Below are 26,226 nucleotides of genomic sequence, written 5' to 3'. Positions count from 1 at the left end.
GTTTATATCCCAGGACAAATTAGCTAGCAACAGCAAGCTAGCTAGCTAAATTGCCATGGATGTTTAATACTTTTTGACCTGTCCCCAAATGAATATAGTTAGTTCAGAGTTAATTTTGATATTTCAACCTGCGTGTCCTGATCACGTCTGGTGTGGATGGACAAAATCAACACGCTTGCAACCGGTCTAGTCAGCATGTAAGAGACTTCCTACTGCTCCTCTCTCCCCTACACTCAGGTGTCTAAATGTAACCTGCAAACGTTTCTGTGATATATAATACAAAACTTGTCATTCTTCTGGTTTAGGTCAACTTTGTTATTGTTTAATTTAAAATATTGTTAGGGAGTCAGTAGGTAGCCCTGACTGGGGCTTGAACCCAACACCTTTACTGTTACGTCAAGGGATGTGAATCTGTTGACGAGGTGCCTAGGTGTTGGATCAAGGTCGCTGCAATGTACAATATAGTACACACTCACTCCTGTGCCTTTGCTACCCTTTCACACACTCAGACACACCCCCACACACTCACTCACTTGTCATCCCCTCTTGGTGTAAACATCTGGCACATGCATAAACAGTCACACACATCTCTCCTTTCACACACTCACATCCTTCCTCCTTCCTCCTGTCTCCTGTACCCAGGTGTAAGTGTAACCTACATGCATCGCTGTGCCTGCTGCAGGAGGGAGACCTCCAGTGTCAGTGTGAACACAACACCACGGGACAGGACTGTCAGCGCTGCAAGAAGGGCTTCAAAGCCAAGTCCTGGAAGGCCGGCTCATACCTGCCCACACCCAACGGATCCCCTAACACCTGTATGTGCCCCAGTTCTATCCCAGTTCTATTCTATGAACCCTTTGTCCCTCTTATACAGCTCACTCATACAGAAAGTTAATTCTAGAATATTCTATTCTAATGTCAACTTACTATAGGTACGCTGAATAGAAAGAAAACTGCTGCTGTACCTAGTAACAATAAATGTTTGCGAGTTTTACTTTTTCAACTTACTGTAGTTTTGTCAAGTATAGTCACCCAAAATGGTTTGTATTATGCACTGTTGTTGATCTGTAACAGTGTAACAACTATGTAATTACTAAAACTGGGTTGGTAATCAATTGATTTCAAGGGATGAAGTATTCTGAAACACAAATTGTATTATATATAATATGTAATATATATGCCATTTAGCAGACACTTTTTACTGGAATTGTTACACATGTAAGAAGGATGCATGTGGAATCCCCAGACGTCTCCATCCAATGTCCTGAATGAAAGGAGAGAATAAGAGAGTGATGAGTTACGTAAAAAAAGAGAGAAGGACAGGGGGAAGAAAAGAGAGAAAGTGAGGGGAAGAGATAGAGAGAGAAATCTAGACGCAGAGTTCTTTCCCCTTTACCTAAGAGCAGAGAACAAAGCTGTGTAGTGTGGGGGGGGGGGGGGGGGGCTAGCGATCATAAAATAATCATCTAGGTCAGCTACTCCCATCCTGCCACTAACTGCACATAGATCAGTGTTCCTCTGTCCTGGTCCCACGGAATGTGCAGGCTTTTGTTCCCGTCCAGCACCAACACAACAGATTTAACTGATTAATGGACAAATTATCAACGGTAGTTAATTGGTTGAATCAGGTGTATTTGGTACTGGGTTGGAGCAAAAGCCTGCACCCACTCAGGCCAGATTTGAAGAACGCTGATGTACTTGCTCTTTCTACAGAGTATGATAAATGAGGGAGGGAAGACTTTGACAAATGAATGCATAAATAAACAGATACTTATCCTCTTTCTTTTGTTCCTCCCCCTCTCTCCCTCCTTCTCAGGTGCAGTCGCTGGTGCCCCCATGGGCGGTGGTTCTAGTAAGTTAAAACAAGCCAAGCAGAGGATGCTGCATCCACTTTCTCTGTCTCCTCTCTCTCTCACCCCCCTGCTCTCTTTTATTTATCCCTTTATCCCTCCATCTAACGCATCGTTCCATCTCTCTGGTCTTCATCCAGCTCCCTCTGTTCTTCTTTGTTGGTTGCAGCACTGGTCTTGTCTTCTATATTATTGATAGGCCTCCCTGTACTGTCGGCACCGTTATGTCCTTTTCATCCCAGATAAGTTAGCTTCCACTGGAGGAATCTTTCCACAGTTCTTTCTTACTTGTGTTGGACTGAAGTCACACTGGTGGAGAAGCATGGAAGAGAAAGAGATAATGAAAGAGAAGAGGGGGGGTGGGGAACAAGTGTGTGGGTGGTAAAGCAGAGGCAGGGGAAAAGGATGAGAGAGAGGGAGAGAGAGAGAGACAGACCGACAGAGACAGAGAGACAGACAGACAGAGACAGAGAGACACAAAGAGAGAGCAAGAGAGAGAGCAGGGGAGTGTGTGTGTGTGTGAGAGAGAGTGAGTGTGAATGTTTAAGTGTGCTGTAATGCGGTGTGATTCCGGGAGAGGAACTCCTAGAGGAATGAATAAAAGGGAATTTGATTAGGGATTCTCTCTGTGGAGACACTCTCTGCTCCGAGCGTTTAGATGGAAACCATGGGCAAAGTGGCAACATCAGACCTGACAGACAGCACTGGTCTCTCACTGGTCTCTCATTAGTCAGTCTACAGGCTGACTGGGCCTGTAGAACTCATTTTTCACAAAATATTGCATGTTACAACCAGCACCCTATAGGACTGAATGGGGGACAGTGGTTAAAACAGACTTGGAAAACTTGCAGATCTATATCCGATTTGTTTTAAAACTATTTATTGATTTAAATATATGACATATGCTTTTAGACTGGTCTTACTGCTTCCAATGTTGTTTCGGTTGAAACAGGGTGGAGAGGGATGTTTTGGATGGAGAGGGGGATGTTTTGGATGGAGAGGGGGATGTTTTGGGTGGAGAGGGGGATGTTTTGGGTGGAGAGGGGGATGTTTTGGGTGGAGAGGGGCATGTTTTGGGTGGAGAGGGGGATGTTTTGGGTGGAGAGGGGGATGTTTTGGGTGGAGAGGGGGATGTTTTGGGTGGAGAGGGGGATGTTTTGGGTGGAGAGGGGGATGTTTTGGGTGGAGATGGAGATGTTTTGGGGCGGGATGGGGATGTTTTGTTTGTTCGTCAACTTGGAATCTTCTTTCTCACAGAACTTTCAGAACCTTTGCCTTTGACCACCACTACTACCTCCATAACTGAAAGTCAAAGTGAACCTGAAACTACAGCCAAAACCCCCACTACCAAACCAGAACCAGATCCGATCACAACCGCTACTCAGGAAGCCTCTGCTACTAGTACTCAGGGAGGAGAGCACCTAGAGAAGGTAGAGGTAGTGATAGTTCCAAAATTATAAATAGTTGTTATAGGTAGTGTGTGTGTGTGTGTGTGTGTTTATTTCAGACGTGCATTATCTCTTGTGCATTATCATTGTCAAGCCATCATCTTGGTTGACATTAATGCTATATGTGGCTACTGGCTAGTCCCTCTAGTTCATTCATAGGAGAGAGTGGGCGTTGAGCTGCTACAGTATGGACTGTCTGACTGGATTCTTTCTGACTGACTGGGTTTGAGGAGCCCAGATCCGACAGGACCAAACACACACTGTCAAGACCATGAATATAAAGTGGTCCTCAGAACCGGGTCTTGTTCCGACCGACGACGGTCCCAGGCTAAATTTAAACCTGACATCTTGGGAGCTGGTGCGCCGCTCGTGTTCCTCCAGAAAAGCACTTAGGACGTGGGAAGCAGGGAGGGAGAGGCCCAAGAAAGAGGGAATGCCAGGAACGTCGTCTGTGATGGCGTCAGAATTTTCTTTGAGGAAATCCATTAAGTGGTGTTGTTGAACAGCGCAGCACTTTTTGGACTTTTTAGGCCGATGTCAGGAGCTCCGATAAAGTCACTGATAAGCTGTGATTGAGGAGCAGCTGCCTGAAGCACAGTCTAAATTCCCTTAGGGACTTTTCAAAGACCACAGTGTGGGGATCAAGGTTAGATAGTGACACAAACTTGAATTGTCACATTTGACCAATTATTGCATACTATTTCCTACAAAGACAATTGAAGACATTTTGTTATCAGACATATTGCTCATTTTATATACCGCAGTAAGAAGGTCTACTGTGTTTTATTTTCAGCTAGGCAACCACTGAGACAGCTATACTGTTGTTAGAGAAGACCACAGTCTAACAAACTACCAGGGTTGGGGTTCATTCCATTTCAATTCGAGTCTATTCAGAAAGTAAACCAAATCCCAATTCCAATTCAACATTTTCCTCATTGAAAAGCACTGAAGAGAATTGGAGTTGGAATGGAAATGTCAGTACACTTCCTGAATTGACCAGAATTGAATGGAGCTGACCCCAAACCCTCCAAACTACACTCTTAGAAGAAAACAACAGTTCCAAAAGGGTTCTTTGGCTGTCCCCATAGGAGCACCTTTTTGGTTCCAGGTAGAAGGTTATACCTGAAACTAAAAGGGTTCAAAGGATTATCCTACGGGGACAGCAGAAGAAGATACTAGATACTAAGAGTAGATACTAAGAGTGTACAGCATACCACACCATATCAGTGGCTTTCTCTAAGCTTGATACTCTGATACACTTGGCAATGGGCTTCAGATCTGCTATACTTAGAGCTGCCACTAAGATGTGATGCTATTTTGCTTTATCTTTTATCTGGTGGTTAGAATAGTTTATCTGGCTAGGGCCTGACCCTGATGTTAGGAGCGTCTCGTTACCAGTCTCTCTGTGTGTCTGTGTGTGTGTGTGTGTGTGTGTGTGTGTGTGGATAGCATATGGCTTGGCACAGTGAAACTCATAAATCATCCTCTTCCTCCCGAGGAACAGAGGTCTGAGGTCACACACACACACACACGCACGTGCACACACCCCACCTTCCCACCTCCCATCACCTTCCTACAGGTACAATACATGCTGTATCTGACCAGGAATCTACCCCTCTAGACCTAAGAATAGAACACCCTATAATTCCCAGTCCAGTCATAACAAATGACTGTACCAAGCCCTGCAAACCCTCCACACTCCAGTCCCCATTGACGATGTCTCAAGAGTCAACACTATGACTTGTCTGTGTTTAGATTGGGGGGGGGCGTGTGCGAGCCAGCGTGTGTATGGTTTTCTCATTGAGTTTAGGTTGGTTTGTGCATGTATGCGTGTGTCTGTACACGGGTAACCATCCTTCTTCCCTACATACAGAATGCAGATTCCATCCACACAAGTCTGTCTGCAGAGTGTATGTTGGGGAAGCGTGTTATGCTGTACAATAGGGGAAAGAGAAGCTCCTCTCTGCTTCCCTTCACACAGCAGAGTCTATCCGATTAAACAGCCCAGTAACATGTGTATGGTGCCAGCCACTACACTACAGAAACAGCTCCCTTAGTCTCCTGGGCCTCCCACCCAGAGGCAGTCTGCCAGTCAGCCAGTCAGTCAGTTCCTCCCCCAGCCAGTCAGCCAGTCCCTCCTCCAGCCAATCAGTCAGTCTCACTTCCAGCCAGCCAGTCAGTTAGTCCCTCCCCCAGCCAGTCAACCAGTCAGTCAGTCCCTCCCCTTGCCAGTCAGCCGGTAAGCCAGTCAGTCAGTCCCTCCCCCAGTCAGCCAACCAGCCAGTCAGTCAGTCCCTCTCCCAGCCAGTCAGCCAGTCAGTCAGCACCTCCTCCAGCCAGTCAGTCAGTCTCACTCCCAGCCAGACAGGCAGCCAGTCCCTCCCCCAGCTGGTCAGCCAGTCAGCTGGTCAGTCCCTTCTATTGAGCAGGCTCAGATGGATAGGGGATAAGCAGTCTAGTGGCTAGCCGGGCTGATTCACTTTGGCCAGGTGTGGGGGAGGGAAAATGAGGGCTGACCAGAGAGACCAAGTCCTAACCCTTGGCCCCCCTTGACCCCTCCCCTTCCTAAAGCTGCCTTTGCAGGTCAGGTTTTGGCAGGTCAAGAGGATTCCCTCTATGCTAAGTAGAAAACACAGACTCTGACTCTTTAAGCCTTACACTCACACCACAGGTGGCTGGTGTTACCTTAATTGGGGAGGATGGGCTCATAGTTAATGGCTGGAAAGGAATTCATGGAATGGTGTCAAACACAAACACAAGGTTTCCTTGGGTTAGATAATATACCAGTCACCCCATTATGAGCCGTCCTCTCCGCACCAGACTCCTGTGTCACACACATGCCATACACACTCACGCATACACATGTGCGAGTGCACACACACAGCCCCTATCTTGTACAAACAGACTCCATCATGTACAAACAGACTCCATCATGTACAAACAGACTCCATCATGTACAAACAGACTCCATCATGTACAAACAGACCCCATCATGTACAAACAGACCCCATCATGTACAAACAGACCCCATCATGTACAAACAGACCCCATCATGTACAAACAGACCCCATCATGTACAAACAGACCCTTGTACATCAGCAAATGTAGAGAAAGGCCAGTAGAATTCTACTTATTACATAAACATGACCATGTATTAAAACCCAGCCAAATCACATCGTAATAAAGTAGTCTGTAGGAGGACAAACGTTCAAGTAACCATCCTGTCACTCATCTGGGTGTCATTAGGTGTTCTGGGAACAGTCTCTCAATCCCTCCCTGAATCACAATATCATCATTAGCGTTGTGCAAATGGCTGTCTAGAGCCACGGTAACAAATGACAGGGACACCCAGACTGACAGGTGGCATTACGTGTTATTGTGATAATTTATCTTGCCTACATTAACCCAAACAAGTGACAAATTGTCTCATTATGCACAAATGTGTTTATGTGACAGGAAAGACACAAACTACAGGGGACGTGGGGGGTAGGAGTGTGTCAGGTGACTACGTAATAATCAATTCATCTGTGCTGTCACGAACCGGCTCGTAGCCCGTAACAAAAAGGGAGACAACACAGAGATCAAAGAATAACAAAAATATATTTATTAACCAAAGTAAACTATATACAGTTAACAATGATGTGTGTAGTAAGCAGTGTGAGTGGTTGTGTGCATAGATGGTGGTAATGAGGTGTGTTGAGGTGCCAAAATAAACACGGTGCCTGCACACGTGTGTGTGTGTGTGTGTGTGTGTGTGTGTGTGTATGCATGAGTCAGAAGAAGAAAAAAAACGAGGCTTTGTTTAGATAAACAATCCGAGGCAGCATTCCATCTATATTTAATGCATTTTAATGAATTAATACATCCCTCATTACCTTGAACATGCTCTCTCTCCTCAAGAGCCCCTCCTTCCGACCAAGGACCCAACCGATTCCACCACACCCCCCCATTACAGACCCCGAGACACCCTGCCCCCCCATCACCTACACCTATAGAGCAGGAGGAACTTACAACATTCATCATCATTACCACATTACTACGACCACCCCTCAGACTATCACAGAGGAATCCACACCCCAACCACCAATCGCGGAGGAGCTCACGTCACCTGCCCTGACTGAGAGCCCTCCCCCCACTACAACCCCATCCCCAACGGACCTGCCTGAGCTAATGGAAGTAGAGAGCGAAGAAGGTAAGCCAGACCCATAGAGTAGCAGTTTAGAATAGAGTAGATCTATAGCATTGAATCTAGATCTAGAAATCTTCCTGATTCATTTGAAAGATTCCTGTGGTGTGGCTTCATAGAAATAACATCTATTCCCTAGCACAAAAAGGAGGAAGTATGTTATATTGCACAATAATCACATCTGATGTCAGAGCTGCTCATTCAATTTAGATAATGATACTGAAAACCAGTTAATGTGGGCTAGCATGAGAGAGAGAGAGCGTGAGGAAGGCGAAGGAGAGGGTGGAGACATGGAGAGAGGGGCTAGAGAGAGAGCTAGAGTGAGAGAGTGCATTGGCCCTGGTTCACAGTCGTAATAAAGGCCCTGGTTCACAGTCGTAATAAAGGCCCTGGTTCACAGTCGTAATAAAGGCCCTGGTTCACAGTCGTAATAAAGGCCCTGGTTCACAGTCGTAATAAAGGCCCTGGTTCACAGTCGTAATAAAGGCCCTGGTTCACAGTCGTAATAAAGGCCCTGGTTCACGGTTCAGAGACACTGGGTCCCTGTGGAGCCACTGGTATAGAGAGAGAGAGAGCGAGAGAGAGGGGAGAGCGAGGAGAGAGAGAGACACACACACACACACACAGAGAGAGAGAGAGGGGGCCGAAACAAACCACAGAGAATGGTTTAAAGCTCATAGAGAGGGCTTGGACTTGATCAGACTTGCTTTCAACAGACAATGTCATGGGTCTACATTCACAATTTGCTTAATATTCGACAATGAATAATTTCACTTTCTCCTTCACGTTAAACACTAGGTGGACTGTGCATAGACTTTGGGTAACCTCCAACTCTACAGCATCTATATCAGGAAGTCATCAAATGTCACGACTTCCTGATATGCTGTATTACACTTGTATGATTTATGTCAAGGTGTTTTGGTGGCTGGAATGGCAGGCTGACAGGCACTGAACATGATTCTGTAGGGAGGCAGCCTGCTGTTTTAGTGTTGGGAGTCAGGGAGCTCTAGAGGGTGAACAGTGTCAAACTGCTGCCAGTGACCAGAGCAGATGATTTGAAAGCTCCATCACTGTCCTGCTCTGCTAAGCTGTCCCCTGAACACACACACATGCACACACACACTCCCACGTGCACAGTCGCAATACCCACACACACTCTTGCAGATCTAACCCCAGTTCCCGGTGCGTGTCTGTGTGTGTTTGTGTCTGACAGTAGAAGTTGAGCTGACGAGCTGATAGAGATTAATACCAGTAGGACGGTGAAACGCTCTTTCCCCCAAGGCAGCGTGGGTAACTGAGATTAAATGCATTTATGCTTTCTGTTGTGCTAGATCACCTGGTGTAACAGCAGTGTCCCTGAGAGCCCACCCACCCCATACAGAGGATGTGTTGGTGTGTGCCCCATACAGAGTATGTGTTGGTGTGTGCCCCATACAGAGGATGTGTTGGTGTGTACCCCATACAGAGTATGTGTTGGTGTGTGCCCCATACAGAGGATGTGTTGGTGTGTGCCCCATACAGAGGATGTGTTGGTGTGTGCCCCATACAGAGGATGTGTTGGTGTGTGCCCCATACAGAGGATGTGTTGGTGTGTGCCCCATACAGAGGATGTGTTGGTGTGTGCCCCATACAGAGGATGTGTTGGTGTGTGCCCCATACAGAGGATGTGTTGGTGTGTGCCCCATACAGAGGATGTGTTGGTGTGTACCCCATACAGAGGATGTGTTGGTGTGTACCCCATACAGAGGATGTGTTGGTGTGTACCCCATACAGAGGATGTGTTGGTGTGTGCCCCATACAGAGTATGCGTTGGTGTGTGTCCCATACAGAGGATGTGTTGGTGTGTACCCCATACAGAGGATGTGTTGGTGTGTGCCCCATACAGAGGATGCGTTGGTGTGTGCCCCATACAGAGTATGCGTTGGTGTGTGCCCCATACAGAGTATGCGTTGGTGTGTGTCCCATACAGAGGATGTGTTGGTGTGTACCCCATACAGAGGATGTGTTGGTGTGTACCCCATACAGAGGATGTGTTGGTGTGTACCCCATACAGAGGATGTGTTGGTGTGTGCCCCATACAGAGTATGTGTTGGTGTGTGCCCCATACAGAGTATGTGTTGGTGTGTGCCCCATACAGAGTATGTGTTGGTGTGTGCCCCATACAGAGGATGTGTTGGTGTGTACCCCATACAGAGTATGTGTTGGTGTGTACCCCATACAGAGTATGTGTTGGTGTGTACCCCATACAGAGTATGTGTTGGTGTGTACCCCATACAGAGTATGTGTTGGTGTGTGCGCGCATTGTGTGTACAGGCAAATGCCGCTTCCCTGTGTATGCGAGTGCACGTGTGTGTTTGTGCGCGTTTGCATGCATGTGGGAGGGGGTGTCAGCTATCTACTTATTCTGAAAATGGGTCAGGGGGGCGAGAGTCAGACATGAATGGTGGTGGGAGGGTCCCGTTGATGAAACATGATGGCTGGGGGGGTTGGGTACTGCTGCCAGAGTTCCCTCCTTTTGGGGCTCAGCAGCACAATCTGTACTGGGATCAGTCAGCGTGGAGGGGGCACCGGTTTGGGGGAAATTCGCAGGGACTGTGTTAGCTACACACTAGCTAACAGGGACTGTGTTAGCTACACACTAGCTAACAGGGACTGTGTTAGCTACACACTAGCTAACAGGGACTGTGTTAGCTACACACTAGCTAACAGGGACTGTGTTAGCTACACACTAGCTAACAGGGACTGTGTTAGCTACACACTAGCTAACAGGGACTGTGTTAGCTACACACTAGCTAACAGGGACTGTGTTAGCTACACACTAGCTAACAGGGACTGTGTTAGCTACACACTAGCTAACAGGGACTGTGTTAGCTACACACTAGCTAACAGGGACTGTGTTAGCTACACACTAGCTAACAGGGACTGTGTTAGCTACACACTAGCTAACAGGGACTGTGTTAGCTACACACTAGCTAACAGGGTAAGCTCCTTCGAGAGGAATAGAGCATCTTGTATGTCTCCGTCAAAGAAAAAGCCATTGTATAGATTGGAAATGGCCTCTCCACAATCTCTATGATAGGCTCTGACACCACACCCCTGTTGATAGAGAATACTTATGTGGTACACCTGGATCCATGCAAAGAAACGGAAGGATTATGCAGAATAGATTTTATGGAACCCATACACCCAGTAGGGGGAGTGCTGCAGAATCAATACCTTGTCATTGATTGGTCAATAGCCTGGCCATCTTAAATGTAGCCTGGTAATCTTAAATGTATAATTTAAAGGAGAACGTTTCCCATGTACAACTCTTTCCCCAACTTCCCTTGGCTGATTAGTAATTCCTAGTTTAGAGGTACTTGTTAGAGAGCTCTTTGAAACTTTCTGTCAGTTTGCAATAATGATCCATTTGCACATACTCCTTTTGGAGGTTGCAATGCTTTTTGTTCAGCTGCTAATAGTGACGAGGCAGGAGATGCAGGAGAGACTGAGCTTCCCTTTGAAGATGAGGGGGAGGAAGGAGAGGTGAAGGAGAAAGAGACTGAAAAAGGTATAACGTGTGTATTGTAGCCTCAGTAGTATGTGTAGTAGTTCTAGTATGTGTGTACTGTAGTTCTGTGGTACTTTGCGTTGTGTAGAGAGACATGCATATCGGACTGTAAAAGACTACATCGCTCAATGTTCACAGTCACCTCCAAACCCGCTGAAGCAGAGGACAATGCAAAGAGCAATACTCCATCTATGACAGAACTAGAGAAAGAGGGAGTGGAGGCGAAAGGGGGAGTGGAGGAGAAAGAGGGAGTGGAGGGGAGTGGAGGAGAAAGAGGGAGTGGTGGGGAGTGGAGGTGAAAGAGGGAGTGGAGGAGAAAGAGGGAGTGGAGGGGGGTGGAGGGGAGAGGAGGGGAGTGGAGGAGAAAGAGGGAGGGGAGGCGAAAGAGGGAGTGGAGGAGAAGGAGGGAGTGGAGGAGAAAGAGGGAGTGGAGGGGGGTGGAGGGGAGAGGAGGGGAGTGGAGGAGAAAGAGGGAGGGGAGGCGAAAGAGGGAGTGGAGGGGAGTGGAGGAGAAAGAGGGAGGGGAGGCGAAAGAGGGAGTGGAGGCGAGTGGAGGAGAAAGAGGGAGGGGAGGCGAAAGAGGGAGTGGAGGGGAGTGGAGGCGAAAGAGGGAGTGGAGGCGAAAGAGGGAGTGGAGGAGAAAGAGGGAGTGGAGGAGAAAGAGGGAGTGGAGGAGAAAGAGGGAGTGGAGGGGAGTGGAGGCGAAAGAGGGAGTGGAAGAGAAAGAGGGAGTGGAGGAGAAAGAGGGAGTGGAGGGGAGTGGAGGCGAAAGAGGGAGTGGAGGAGAAAGAGGGAGTGGAGGGGAGAGGAGGGGGTGGAGGCGAAAGAGGGGAGTGGAGGCGAAAGAGGGAGTGGAGGCGAAAGAGGGAGTGGAGGCGAAAGAGGGAGTGGAGGCGAAAGAGGGAGTGGAGGCGAAAGAGGGAGTGGAGGCGAAAGAGGGAGTGGAGGCGAAAGAGGGAGTGGAGGGGAGTGGAGGCGAAAGAGGGAGTGGAGGGGAGTGGAGGCGAAAGAGGGAGTGGAGGGGAGTGGAGGGGAGTGGGGGTGGAGGAGAAAGAGGGAGTGGAGGCGAAAGAGGGAGTGGAGGCGAAAGAGGGAGTGGAGGCGAAAGGGGGAGTGGAGGCGAAAGGGGGAGTGGAGGCGAAAGGGGGAGTGGAGGCGAAAGGGGGAGTGGAGGCGAAAGGGGGAGTGGAGGAGAAAGAGGGAGTGGAGGGGAGTGGAGGAGAAAGAGGGAGTGGAGGATAAAGAGGGAGTGGGGGGGAGAGGAGGGGGTGGAGGCGAAAGAGGGAGTGGAGTAGAAAGAGGGAGGGGAGAGGAGGGGAGTGGAGGCGAAAGAGGGAGTGGAGGGGAGTGGAGGCGAAAGAGGGAGTGAGGGGAGTGGAGGCGAAAGAGGGAGTGGAGGAGAAAGAGGGAGTGGAGGAAAAAGAGGGAGTGGAAGAGAAAGGGGGAGTGGAGGAGAAAGAGGGAGTGGAGGAGAAAGAGGGAGTGGAGGAGAAAGAGGGAGTTGAGGGGAGTGGAGGAAAAAGAGGGAGTGGAGGGGAGTGGAGGCGAAAGAGGGAGTGGAGGAGAAAGAGGGAGTGGAGGGGAGAGGAGGGGGGTGGAGGCGAAATAGGGAGTGGAGGAGAAAGAGGGGAGTGGAGGCGAAAGAGGGGAGTGGAGGCGAAAGAGGGAGTGGAGGCGAAAGTGGGAGTGGAGGGGAGTGGAGGCGAAAGAGGGAGTGGAGGGGAGTGGAGGCGAAAGAGGGAGTGGAGGGGAGTGGAGGCGAAAGAGGGTGGAGGAGAAAGAGGGAGTGAAGGGGGGTGGAGGAGAAAGAGGGAGTGGAGGCGAAAGAGGGAGTGGAGGCGAAAGGGGGAGTGGAGGCGAAAGGGGGAGTGGAGGCGAAAGGGGGAGTGGAGGAGAAAGAGGGAGTGGAGGGGAGTGGAGGAGAAAGAGGGAGTGGAGGGGAGTGGAGGAGAAAGAGGGAGTGGAGGAGAAAGAGGGAGTGGAGGGGAGAGGAGGGGGGTGGAGGCGAAAGAGGGAGTGGAGGAGAAAGAGGGAGTGGAGGGGAGAGGAGGGGGGTGGAGGCGAAAGAGGGATTGGAGGAGAAAGAGGGAGTGGAGGGGAGAGGAGGGGGGTGGAGGTGAAATAGGGAGTGGCGGAGAAAGAGGGAGTGGAGGAGAAAGAGGGAGTGGAGGCGAAAGAGGGAGTGGAGGGGAGTGGAGGCGAAAGAGGGAGTGGAGGAGAAAGAGGGAGTGGAGGAGAAGGAGAAAAAGATAGGAAAAAGGTACAGGCCTTATCGTTGTGCATTGAATTTAGAGTGTAATGGAACATTCACGTGTAGAAGACTACTTGTTACCATGTTGTTGTGAACAGACAGAGTAATACACAGAACTCACTAACTTTCAGATAAAGAAAAGAAAATCGATGATAGATGAGGTCTGTCAAGAGCCTGTTATTGTCATGGTTCATATTAGCATACCATTAGTTAATTGAGCTGTGACTATGATGAAGTAGCCATATGATGTGCAGTACAAAGAAACTATGCCCCCTTGGTCCCACCCTGATGGTAAAACTTGTTTTTTTCTGAGAGTGCTCATGTCTCACTGGTACTCACACGCAGCTGCCCTAAAACCTGAAGCAGAGGACTCTGGGAAAAGCGAGAAGCCCTCTAGGAAAGTGGAGCGGATGGAGGAAAAGAACGAGAAGACAACAGAGAAGGAGACATATAAAGGTTATAGCTGTGTGAAGTCATTTGAGATAGTGGGAAAAACAATATTCTCTTTCTAGTGTGACCTGTAGATTCTAGCTCATATGGGGGCGAGGCGAAGTGAACAAATTTTGATGTGTCTGTTTTTCGGACCCTTTCTGACATTCACAGTTCCCCCCCAACCGGAGGAAGAGGGCCCTGGAGAGAGTGAGTGGCCCTCTGAGGGATTGAGAGAAAAGGAAGCAGTGGTGGAGAAAGAGAAGGCGATTGAGGCAGAAGGTATCTGTCATTGTGTAGGTTTTCAATGGACTTCATTAGTTAGTAGTTTTATAACTCATTGTGTTCCTATGAACTAGACGGGACTCATTAGGTACAATAGTATAATGGATGGATGAATAGATGAATGAATGAAAAGAGGACGAACGAAGGAACAAACAAAAACACCAATGAACAAACAAATGAATGATGTGACCTGTTAGTACTCACAGTCTCTCCTACTCCTGAAGTAGAGGAAACAGGAAAACCCTCTGAGAAAGAAGGAGAGCAAGAGGAGGGGAAAGAGGAGGACACAGAAAGAAACCCTGAAGGTATCTTCCCTAGATGAGTTGTACATGTATGGAGCTATTGTGTAGTCTTAGTGAATGTATCTTCCCTAGATGAGTTGTACATGTATGGAGCTAGTGTGTAGTGCTAGTGAATGTATCTTCCCTAGATGAGTTGTACATGTATGGAGCTAGTGTGTAGTGCTAGTGAATGTATGAGTTGGTATAGACCAGTGCATAGATGTGTATAGTTCAAAAGCAAATACAAGTTGGAGTACACTAGATCCTCCTTCAGACATGACCAGTCAATGTGTAGAGCTGTTGATCAGTCAAAGCCTGTCGAAGTTGGAGCTACTGGGAGCAGTCAGACAGCACTAATCAACCTGTAGAGCAATAGATTTAAGATCTCTCACTCTTCCTCTGTGGTGGTCCAGAGGAAGTTCCCCAAACCCCTGAATGGGAAAGCTGGGGTCAGGAGACCTTAGAGCCCCCTGGGAGAGAGGAGAAGAAGAAGAAAAAGTGGGAGGAGGAAGAGAGTGAAGAGGAGAGAGAGTTTGCAAAAAAGAAAGGTAGAACTCAAGTACTGTACATTGGCTAGTGTGTAGTGTACATACCATGTAGGCTAGGATCCGGTAGACTCCACCTCTCCCAAGCCATATCCTTAATACTGTATAACTAGGTGATGATGACCAACTAGCTGGTTTAGAACTGCCCTCAAGCAAGATGTCTGACAAACTGTTCCATTGCAGGACATTGGGGCTCTGCTCCATAACATCACCCTTTCTAGATGTATATCTCTATGGACCTACCTCTCCATACAATGCATTTGGAAAGGATTCAGACCTTTACTTTTTGTTACGTTACAGCCTTATTCTATAATGGATTCAATTGTTTTTTTCCCTCATCAATCTACACACAATACCCCCTAATGACAAAGCAAAAACAGATTTTTACTCAGTACTTTGTTAGAGCACCTTGGGCTGTGATTACAGTCTCGGGTCTTCTTGGGTATGATGCTACAAGCTTGGCACACCTGTATTTGGGGAGTTTCTCCCATTCTTCTCTGCAGATCCTCTCAAGGAGCATCGCTGCACAGCTGTTTCCAGGTCTCCAGAGATGTTCGATCAAGTTCAAGTCCGGGCTCTGGCTGGGCCACTCAAGGACATTCAGAGACTTGTCCCGAAGCCACTCCTGTGTTATCTTGGCTGTGTGCTTAGGGTCGCTGTCCTGTGAACATTCATGTGCCTTTTACTGAGGAGTGGCTTCTGTCTGGCCACTCTACCATAAAAGGCCTGATTGGTGGATGGTTGTCCTTCTGGAAGGTTCTCCCATCTCCACAGAGAAACTCTGGAGCTTTGTCAGAGTGACTATTGGGTTCTTGGTCACCTCCCTGACCAAGGCCCTTCTCCTCCGATTGCTCAGTTTGGCCGGGGGGCTAGCTCTAGGAAGAGTCTTGGTGGTTCCAAACTTTTTCCATTTAGGAATGATGGAGGCCACTGTTCATGGGGACCTTCAATGCTGCAGACATTTTTTGTCACCTTTTCCCAGATCTGTGCCTCGACATAATTCTCTCTCGGAGTTCTACGGTCAATTCCTTCGACCTCATGGCTTGGTTGTTTCTCTGACATGCACTGTCAACTGTGGGACGAGTGTGATCGTTTCCAAATCATGTCCAATCAATTGAATTTACCACAGGTGGACTCCAATCAAGTTCTAGAAACATCTCAAGGATGATCAATGGAAACAGGATGCACCGGAGCTCAATTTCGAGTCTCATAGCAGAGGGACTGAATACTTAAATACTTATGTAAATAAGGTATATCTGTTTTTTATTTTAAACAAATTTGCAAAAACCTGTTTTCGCTTTGTCATTATGGGGTATTGTGTGTAGACTGACTCAGGTTGGATCCAGGAAACCCATCTAAAACAAAGATTGGTTCATCTCCTAAAGGGATTGTCAAGCTCTTGATCTCAGGAGGAGAGCCTGAGGCCAGACAGTTGTATGGGATCATATACGATGATTTCAAAGGTAAGACACTGAGCAAGATTAGCTAGCAGGGGAGTGACTGAGGATGCTCACAGGACACTGAACAAGATTAGCTAGCAGGGGAGTGACTGAGGATGCTTACAGGACACTGAACAAGATTAGCTAGCAGGGGAGTGACTGAGGATGCTCACAGGACACTGAACAAGATTAGCTAGCAGGGGAGTGACTGAGGATGCTCACAGGACACTGAACAAGATTAGCTAGCAGGGGAGTGACTGAGGATGCTCACAGGACACTGAACAAGATTAGCTAGCAGGGGAGTGACTGAGGATGCTCACAGGACACTGAACAAGATTAGCTAGCAGGGGAGTGACTGAGGATGCTCACAGGACACTGAACAAGATTAGCTAGCAGGGGAGTGACTGAGGATGCTTACAGGACACTGAACAAGATTAGCTAGCAGGGGAGTGACTGAGGATGCTCACAGGACACTGAAGCGCCATGGAATCCAGTTTTGTAGGCTTACCATCAGTGGTGCTAGTGGAGTAGCTAGTATTGATTTAGTGAAGAGTTAGTAGAGTGTTATTGAGTCAGTAGAGTGGTTTTGAGTCACTAGACTCAGTTGAATAGCATTGAGTCAGTAGTAGAGTAGTATCGAAGAGAACAGTATGTAGACCGTTTTTGGAAATGTTCTCTGTCTGAATGACCAGATTGGTGTCAAAAACTGTGGAAAGATTCCATCTCTCTGCATGTTTTAGTTCTTCCTTCTCTGACTATGTCATTTCTCATCATCATGTTAGTATTGTTTGGCTCACAAGGTAAGCATCAAGATGTCCTAGTTACTATCACTATCTTGTCATTGCTATCACTATTCACCATTAAAACAGGTCAATTAGCTCCCTGTCCAACACTTCTCGTAATGATTTGTGTCAGATATCATTTCGTCCCCCAGATTTAACAACTGTCCACGAATATAGGCCTACGAAACATTCAAAATAACAGTATCTCCCTTGTTACTATTTTATTTTACAGCCTTCCATAAATAAAGTCCCATCTTGACTTTGCATATATTTGTGGAACTATGTCCCGGTGCTCTCTATCTCTGCCGTCTGTGGAGTAATTGGGCAGTTATATATAATTACCGTGTAACGTTTCTCCCCTAACCTTTCTTTTATAGCTGAGAGAAGCATTTTATGTGTGTGTGCCTGTGTGTGCATGTGTGCGTGTCTGTGTGTGCGCATTTTGTGACTCTTTTCTCACCGGCGGTTCTCCCCTCTCAAAACAGCCCATAAATATTTCAGCGGCGTCATCAACCAAACAATAATAAAATAATAATTTGACGGCTGATTAAACAGCTAAACTTAGACTTTTTAATGTGCATTTAAATGTGTATTTGCATAAACATGCTTGGTAAACTCCTCTTTAGAGGACAGCGATGCCTCGTAGCGCACACACACGTCGCAGCCGACTTCTGAAGCTTAATAAAACCTTAATTATGTACAAACCTCAGCCAAGAATATCACAGGAAGAATTCACTTACTCACACACACACACTTTGGTTGGGGGCACGCTACATTGAGATTTGGTCTGGAAATACATGAATAAAACCAGGTGATTATGACGTATGGGTTTTTAGCTTCCTGGTTTACCATATTAAATTCAACTTAGTTGTGGACTGAGTGGATTGCACAGATTGAGGAGTATAGAACAGACAGTATCATATGTACAAGCAGGTATAGCTTCTGTTCCAAATGGCACCCTATACCCTACATAGTGCACTACTTTTGACCACAGTCCTATGAGCCCTGGTCGAAAGTAGTCCATTACATAGGGAATAGGGTGCCATTTGAGATGCAGTCTAGACACTATATAAGCATCAGATGGATAGAGAATAGATGAAGACGTACTGTATAATGGGAGGTAGAAGTTGTCAGGAATGAGGATCTTCTTCCACCAGGCCTCTAATCTTCCCTGCATTAAAACACAAACAAATCCCTAACCACAACACACACACACACACACGTGTGCATGTTTGCACAAAAAACACACACAGGCAAACACACAGGACAACACACACACAACCTCCCCCCGAAATACACACACCAGTATAAACTGCTGTCAGTAGAGCTTGATAAAGCCCAGTCAGCATTCCCCTGTCTTGGGGAGGTGGGGGGAGTTATCTGAAGTCTGTCTTTAACAAGTTGTGAGTCAGACACTAAGATAAAAGGCATCCTCATCGATTCATTGACTCGCAGATGGACAAACGCAGGGCACGATATTTGCAGCGTTCCCAAATCATTCATACCCTAAAGCTACCGTAACTGTTTCTTACAATAAGGGCCACGACGACTAGTTGTGATTTCAACCAATTCTGGTGGTCCAGAGACCGTTTCTCAATGGGATCATTCTCTAGCCTTCTTTGGTCCCAACCATCTCTATCATTTCCCACCTACTGTATGCCATTTCTCCACCATACCACAACCTTGCTTCAACCATCTCTAACATTTCCCTCCTATGCCATGTCTCCACCATACCACAACCTTGCTACAACCCTCTCTTACATTTCCCTCCTATGCCATGTCTCCACCATACCACAACCTTGCTACAACCATCTCTATGGCTCATTATGTAATACAATACCATACAATGTACTGTCCATTTATATGGACATTCATTTTGTGAAGTCAGCATACAAACCAATACGCTATAACACATGCAATACAGAAAACACTAGAAACGTCATTCCCCCAGTCTCTGTGGCCTGCTGTCTGGCCATGTACTGAACCTACACCTGTCCCATGTCCCACTGTCCATCACCACAGCTCTCCTCTCTGTTCCCAGACTGTCCATCACCACAGCTCTCCTCTCTGTTCCCAGACTGTCCATCACCACAGCTCTCCTCTCTGTTCCCAGACTGTCCATCACCACAGCTCTCCTCTCTGTTCCCAGACTGTCCATCACCACAGCTCTCCTCTCTGTTCCCAGACTGTCCCACTGTTTATCACCACAACTCTCCTCTCTGTTCCCAGACTGTCCCACTGTTCATCACCCCAACTCTCCTCTCTGTTCCCAGACTGTCCCACTGTTCATCACCCCAACTCTCCTCTCTGTTCCCAGACTGTCCCACTGTTCATCACCCCAACTCTCCTCTCTGTTCCCAGACTGTCCCACTGTTCATCACCCCAACTCTCCTCTCTGTTCCCAGACTGTCCCACTGTTCATCACCCCAACTCTCCTCTCTGTTCCCAGACTGTCCCACTGTTCATCACCCCAACTCTCCTCTCTGTTCCCAGACTGTCCCACTGTTCATCACCCAACTCTCCTCTCTGTTCCCAGACTGTCCCACTGTTCATCACCCCAACTCTCCTCTCTGTTCCCAGACTGTCCCACTGTTCATCACCCCAACTCTACTCTCTGTTCCCAGACTGTCCCACTGTTCATCACCCAACTCTCCTCTCTGTTCCCAGACTGTCCCACTGTTCATCACCCCAACTCTCCTCTCTGTTCCCAGACTGTCCCACTGTTCATCACCCAACTATCCTCTCTGTTCCCAGACTGTCCATCACCACAGCTCTCCTCTCTGTTCCCAGACTGTCCCACTGTTCATCACCCAACTCTCCTCTCTGTTCCCAGACTGTCCCACTGTTCATCACCCAACTATCCTCTCTGTTCCCAGACTGTGAGTGCTACGACCACTAACTCTCCTCTCTGTTCCCAGACTGTGAGTGCTACGCCCACTAACTATCCTCTCTGTTCCCAGACTGTGAGTGCTACGGCCACTCTAACCGCTGCAGCTACATAGACTACCTGAACATTGTGACGTGCGTCAGCTGCAAGCACAATACCAGAGGACAGAACTGCCAGCACTGCAGACTGGGCTACTTCAGAAACGCTTCCGCCGAACTAGACGACGAGGGTGTCTGCATCGGTCAGTCAGTGTGTCTGTGTGTGTGTGTGTCAGTGTGTGTGTAATCGTTAGGCATTGTGTGTGTTACACAAACAGTGTGAAATGTTGATCCACCAAGACGTCATTGATCAGAAATACAGTTTAGCGAGATCAGCATCTCCAAACAAACTGCTAAACAGATAAAGACAGTAAAAACACTGAGATCAGACTATTATTCCTCCTGGATTCTCTGTGGAGCTGAATGTAGATCAGACTATTATTCCTCCTGGATTCACTGTGGAGCTGAATGTAGATCAGACTATTATTCCTCCTGGATTCTCTGTGGAGCTGAATGTAGATCAGACTATTATTCCTCCTGGATTCTCTGTGGAGCTGAATGTAGATCAGACTATTATTCATCCTGGATTCACTGTGGAGCTGAATGTAGATCAGACTATTATTCATCCTGGATTCTCTGTGGAGCTGAATGTAGATCAGACTATTATTCATCCTGGATTCACTGTGGAGCTGAATGTAGATCAGACTATTATTCCTCCTGGATTCTCTGTGGAGCTGAATGTAGATCAGACTATTATTCCTCCTGGATTCTCTGTGGAGCTGAATGTAGATCAGACTATTATTCCTCCTGGATTCTCTGTGGAGCTGAATGTAGATCAGACTATTATTCCTCCTGGATTCACTGTGGAGCTGAATGTAGATCAGACTATTATTCCTCCTGGATTCTCTGTGGAGCTGAATGTAGATCAGACTATTATTCCTCCTGGATTCACTGTGGAGCTGAATGTAGATCAGACTATTATTCCTCCTGGATTCTCTGTGGAGCTGAATGTAGATCAGACTATTATTCCTCCTGGATTCTCTGTGGAGCTGAATGTAGATCAGACTATTATTCCTCCTGGATTCTCTGTGGAGCTGAATGTAGATCAGACTATTATTCCTCCTGGATTCTCTGTGGAGCTGAATGTAGATCAGACTATTATTCCTCCTGGATTCTCTGTGGAGCTGAATGTAGATCAGACTATTATTCCTCCTGGATTCTCTGTGGAGCTGAATGTAGTGTTGATGTAGTCCATCTGCAGGTGAGAGGTGGGGGGCTGGAGGACGGTAGGAGGGGGGCTGAAGGAGGGTAAAAGGGTGGCACAGGGGGAGTCGGGAGGATAACCCTGTCACAGTGGGGGCAGGTCCAGGCCTTGGAGTCAGCACAAATGAGGGCCCCATTAGCTCACCTGCCATGCTACTGGCACACAGAGACTGGCATTGAATCAATACAGAAGAGAGAGAGAGAGACTTACACATGCACACATACACCAAATTAACTTACAACTAAATATATTTCACATGCCTGCCTCCATCTCTTTCTCCATTCCTCTCCCTCTATTCCCCTCTCCCCAGAGTGTAACTGTAACCAGATGGGTTCTGTCCATGACCGGTGTAATGGGACAGGCTTCTGCCAGTGTAAAGACGGCGCTACGGGGCCCAAGTGTGACGACTGTTTCCCTGGGTACTACTGGAAACAAGGCTGTTACTGTGAGTATACAGGGGGAGATATGCACTTGGCTGTGTGTGTGTGTGTGTGTGGGGGGGGGAGATAGTGTATGTAATGTGGGGAGGGGGGGGGGGGGTGTATGTGTGGGGAATATGTCACACGACAGTCATAGTAGCCTTTAGCATCCCCTGCTCCTTTCATTAACACCTTAACCCTCCTTCCCCCTATCACATACCATAGAGTCAGGGCCAGTCTCAAACACATACAGCCCCAGCCTCCTTTTCTCTCTGAGGCTGGCTTTGGAATCCCTCCTTACTGCCGTTTGTTAGTTAGCCAAATGGGTCAATCAGTAGAGCACAGTGATCCCATATTAGATTAAGGTGAGAGAGTAAAAAGGTTTTCGGTGGCATAAACATGCAATGGAAGCATGATACACAGAGAGATCCAGAACATAAAAGCTTTGAGCATGCTTTTGTCATCATGCCTTACAAATCTTCACAGGTTTTTACGTCACACACCCGCACACACGCACATACATGATGCATGCACACATGCTGTGACACACACACTGTTTTTAGGCCAAATATCTTGTACAGTATAAAAACTACCAGCATGTTATTCCCCACCCCGTTTACAGCTTTTTCATTCAGCCTATGATTTACAGACAACTAAGAAATGTATAAGAGTCTTCTGAACAAAAATAGACATTACTCTGATTCAGATGCTCCAAAAAAACAGGGAAAAGATGGCAGAAAAGAGAAGGCAGGTGGTATTCGTTGCTGAGCTCGAGGCAAGGAGAATTAACATGTTATTCTTTCTTCCCCCTCTCTATCGATATACTTCCATTGCTCCCTTCATCTCTTCCCCATCTTGTTCTTTCTGTGGCAATACTCTTCTTCTCATCTTCCCCCGATCGCTCTCTCCTATCTTAATCCTCTCTTTATTCTCTTTGCTCTTTACACCCCCATCCTCCTTTTATCTTTCATGGAACCTTGTTGTTTTGCCACTATATCTCCCTCTTTCCCGCATCCCTTTTTCTCATTCGCCTTCAATCACCTTCCTTAACCTACTCTCTCACTTTCAACCTCTTCTTCTCTCCCTCCATCCACACCTACCTCCATCCTCATTTTCTCAATCACTTCATTCACCTCTTTCTGCTTCTCTCTCTTTCTCCCTCCCCCCTCTCTAACAGCCAACGTGTGTGACGAAGAGCTGCTCCTATGTCAGAACGGCGGGACGTGCTCCCAGAACCAGAAGTGTATCTGTCCCCCAGAGTTTAAGGGCGTGCTGTGCCAACAGTCACGCTGCGAGGGGGACAAGGCCTGCAACATGGCATGCACCGCACACCTCCACTTCCTCGCCCCCCTACTGCTCTGCGTCCTGCTACCCCACCTTCTGGCCACTTTAACTGCACACTGAGTCACCTGCTGCCCCCTCAAACACAGGGGGAACTGTTGTGTGTGTGGATCCTTAGAGAGGGAAGGTTGGGAAAGGTCTGCAAATACACACCCACACCTCACTGACTCGGGGAACATGTGAGAGTAAAACAAGAGAATGACTTTAGAGAGAACAGAGGAAGCTGGAGGAAAATCAGACAACCAAACCCCCCGTCTCTCTCCCTTTAATCTTGAGCTGGAGGAATCTCGATCTCATACCAAAAAGCATAATTATTATTAAATGAGCAAACGACTGTTCGTTTAACACTTTAAATCACTACTGTTCACTATGAAGAAAAGGGAGGGAGGAATTGCTGCTGTAACACAAGTACATTTCCTTTGTCTTAATTCATTGAGTTAATGTGCCCCTCTTCTCTTGAGACCCTGCACTTACTGCTCCAGACAGACAGGGAGTGTGTTTGGCTAGACCTGGGGAGGGCTGAGAGGGGATTCGCTGCTGAGGTCTATGTAGAATAAACTGTAAACCAGGTTTCACATCTTTGACTCAAAATAACAGACTTGTTTTCACCTTTTCCATTTTTTTTTTTTTTCATCACCTTCTTCAGTCGTTATTGTATGTTATGTGCCCACCGACAGACGCTGAGATTATACATCATTATTACAATATCCAGAGGGTTATCAATATTAAGATTTTAGTCACTATTATGGTTGTTATAGGAATGAGTCGCCAGTTTAGCAAGATTTTATCTTCACACAGTATTCAGGAGTAAAACAGAATTTAAACTTATCAACAGTCAAAGGAGAGAAAAAAGAAAGACAAAGTATCAATATAATATGACATTATTTGAATAGTTTTTGTAGAGATTATTTTTGTTTGAAGTTATAATAAATGAACTATTCCAGAGGAGCATTTTATTACACTGTAAACATTACAGTAAATGTGTGTTATTTGCTTTTACTTGTACATTCTTTCAAGAGAACAAACGTGTCACTACCAACCAAAACTGGCAGGTGTCTATTCCAGAGTGGAAGTGTCTAGGTTGCTGAAAAGTCAAAAAAGATTACCTAATTTATTGGTGGGGTAAGTTGAGCCACCCCTTATTTCTGGGAAACCGTACACAAAATGAATCATGTGACCAAATATCTAGAAAGAGGTAACATTGTAGAGTCCCATTAAGCATTCTACCACAGTTAAATAGTTGAAACACACACACACTGACCAAAAAGTTATTTTGTTGGCATTTACATATGTCCCATTACCAGTTAAACCTATTTATTTCACTTACTTGCTGTTTCGTTGTTCAGTCGTTTCATTCACAACAAAGATATCATATTTTTCGTGGCATCATCTACCTACGTTATATAGGTATGCACGTCAGCTTTGACATCGGTTTGACACATCGGCGTTAAATTAATATCGTCCGATTCCGAAATGCTCCCCGATATATTGTGCATCCCTAATGAGTTTCATGCATAATATGCATAGTAGTTTTGCAATGTGTCATGCATATTAACTTGTTACAGTGCATCAGGCCCTCTGTATACAACAGTAAAACAAGCAGGGGTTTAGCCACCCTTGAGGATCTTGAGAGAGCAGCCAATGTAGTGACATAAGAGAATATGTCCCCTTGAGCAGCAGCAAGGGATGACAAAATAGACGGAATGACAAAAAAGAAAACAAACATGTACCTGTGTGAAAGAGAGGCTAGGATAGAGTAGCAGAGGCACACAAGGTCTTATCTGATGACATGGAGTCTGAGCTTGATGAATATGCAATCATTTCAGACTGATTTCATGGGCTTAGTCGCCTCAAAATGCAGAGAACTTGCACACTGAAACAACATCCTTATCCCAGACAACTGGTCAAGAAATGGAAAGGTAAGTGATTTTGAACAGATATCTATATCTGAATGTAGCCATACATTTAAGATACACGATATAGCACATCCGCATTCTATGAATTAAACTTTGACCTACCAGCACCATGCCCCAACGTCACAGGACATCATCACACGCTTACCCCAAGGCGGATCAATGCTACTGCCCCATACCCGGGGTAAGTTGTGCCAATAGACCACTGTTCAGACAGCTGTTTTCAAAACCGTTAATGTTTACATGAATTCGGCTTATTTCCAGGGATACACAACATCCTGAAATACACTACATGACCAAAAGTATGTGGATACCTGGTCGTTGAACATCTCATTCTAAAATCAGGAACATTAATATGGAGTTGGTCCCCCCTTTGCTGCTATAACAGCATCCACTCTTCTGGGAAGGCTTTTCACTAAATGTTGGAACATTACTGCAGGCACTGTAGGTGAAAGATTCATGACTATGTTTGTTTTACCAGTATCTAGAATGACCTCCCAGATGTATTGAGACAGAAAACATGGGGCTAATGAATAAGACATGTGTAAGCAGAATAAAGGCTGAGCTCAGGTGAATGGACAGAGCTGGATAAACAAAGAGTTAACCATTGGACATATAAAAATAGAACGTAAGCAGAATCCATAAGAGTGTACAGACTGGGTCAATAACCACTAGACATGTAAAAACAGAACGTAAGCAGAATCCATAAGAGTGTACAGACTGGGTCAATAACCACTAGACATGTAAAAACAGAACGTAAGCAGAATCCATAAGAGTGTACAGACTGGGTCAATAACCACTAGACATGTAAAAACAGAACGTAAGCAGAATCCATAAGAGTGTACAGACTGGGTCAATAACCACTAGACATGTAAAAACAGAACGTAAGCAGAAAATGGAGAAGAACCCATGGTTGTACTAATCAAGTATTATTAGAAAAGCACTTATACTGGGAAAGTATATATGCAATAAATGTAATGTTTTTTGGATTAACACTATGGCGCCGCCACCAATATAATCTAAACTGAAGCAGATGTGGGCATGAACAAGCAAGAATTGAGACAAGATAATGGTGGCTCAAGGCCAAGGGGAGTTAATCATCTACATGGAGGGGAGTGACTGTGTTATCTGAAGGTGGAAACCTATAAAGCCTGAGGTCTGTAACAAGAAAAGTCAGTTGTTCCATGGAATTCCTCGGCTCTGTTACTTCGACTTTATTACTATTTGAATTTACAAGTATGTGAGAAATATTTGATTCAATACTTCCACAAACTTCCATTCAGCCACAATAGCATTAGTGAGGTCAGGCACTGATGTT

At 46.5% G+C, this 26,226-nt stretch overlaps 1 protein-coding gene across 1 annotated transcript; it reads left to right on the top strand.

The window, feature by feature from the left end:
• Positions 1–576: 576 nt before the first annotated feature.
• ntng2b (netrin g2b) lies at positions 577–24,690 on the top strand. Its single transcript, XM_055873955.1, has 5 exons — positions 577–815; positions 1,817–1,852; positions 20,007–20,174; positions 21,546–21,680; positions 22,832–24,690. Exons 2-5 carry the CDS (start codon positions 1,837–1,839, stop codon positions 23,056–23,058), a joined length of 546 nt encoding a protein of 181 aa, XP_055729930.1. The 5' UTR covers positions 577–815; positions 1,817–1,836; the 3' UTR covers positions 23,059–24,690.
• The last annotated feature ends 1,536 nt before the right edge of the window (positions 24,691–26,226 follow it).

The sequence above is a fragment of the Salvelinus fontinalis genome, chromosome 21 (genome assembly GCF_029448725.1).
Source record: "Salvelinus fontinalis isolate EN_2023a chromosome 21, ASM2944872v1, whole genome shotgun sequence".
In the NCBI taxonomy this organism is placed as follows: Eukaryota; Metazoa; Chordata; class Actinopteri; order Salmoniformes; family Salmonidae; genus Salvelinus; species Salvelinus fontinalis.
This window is presented reverse-complemented; position numbering and strand designations above follow the sequence as displayed.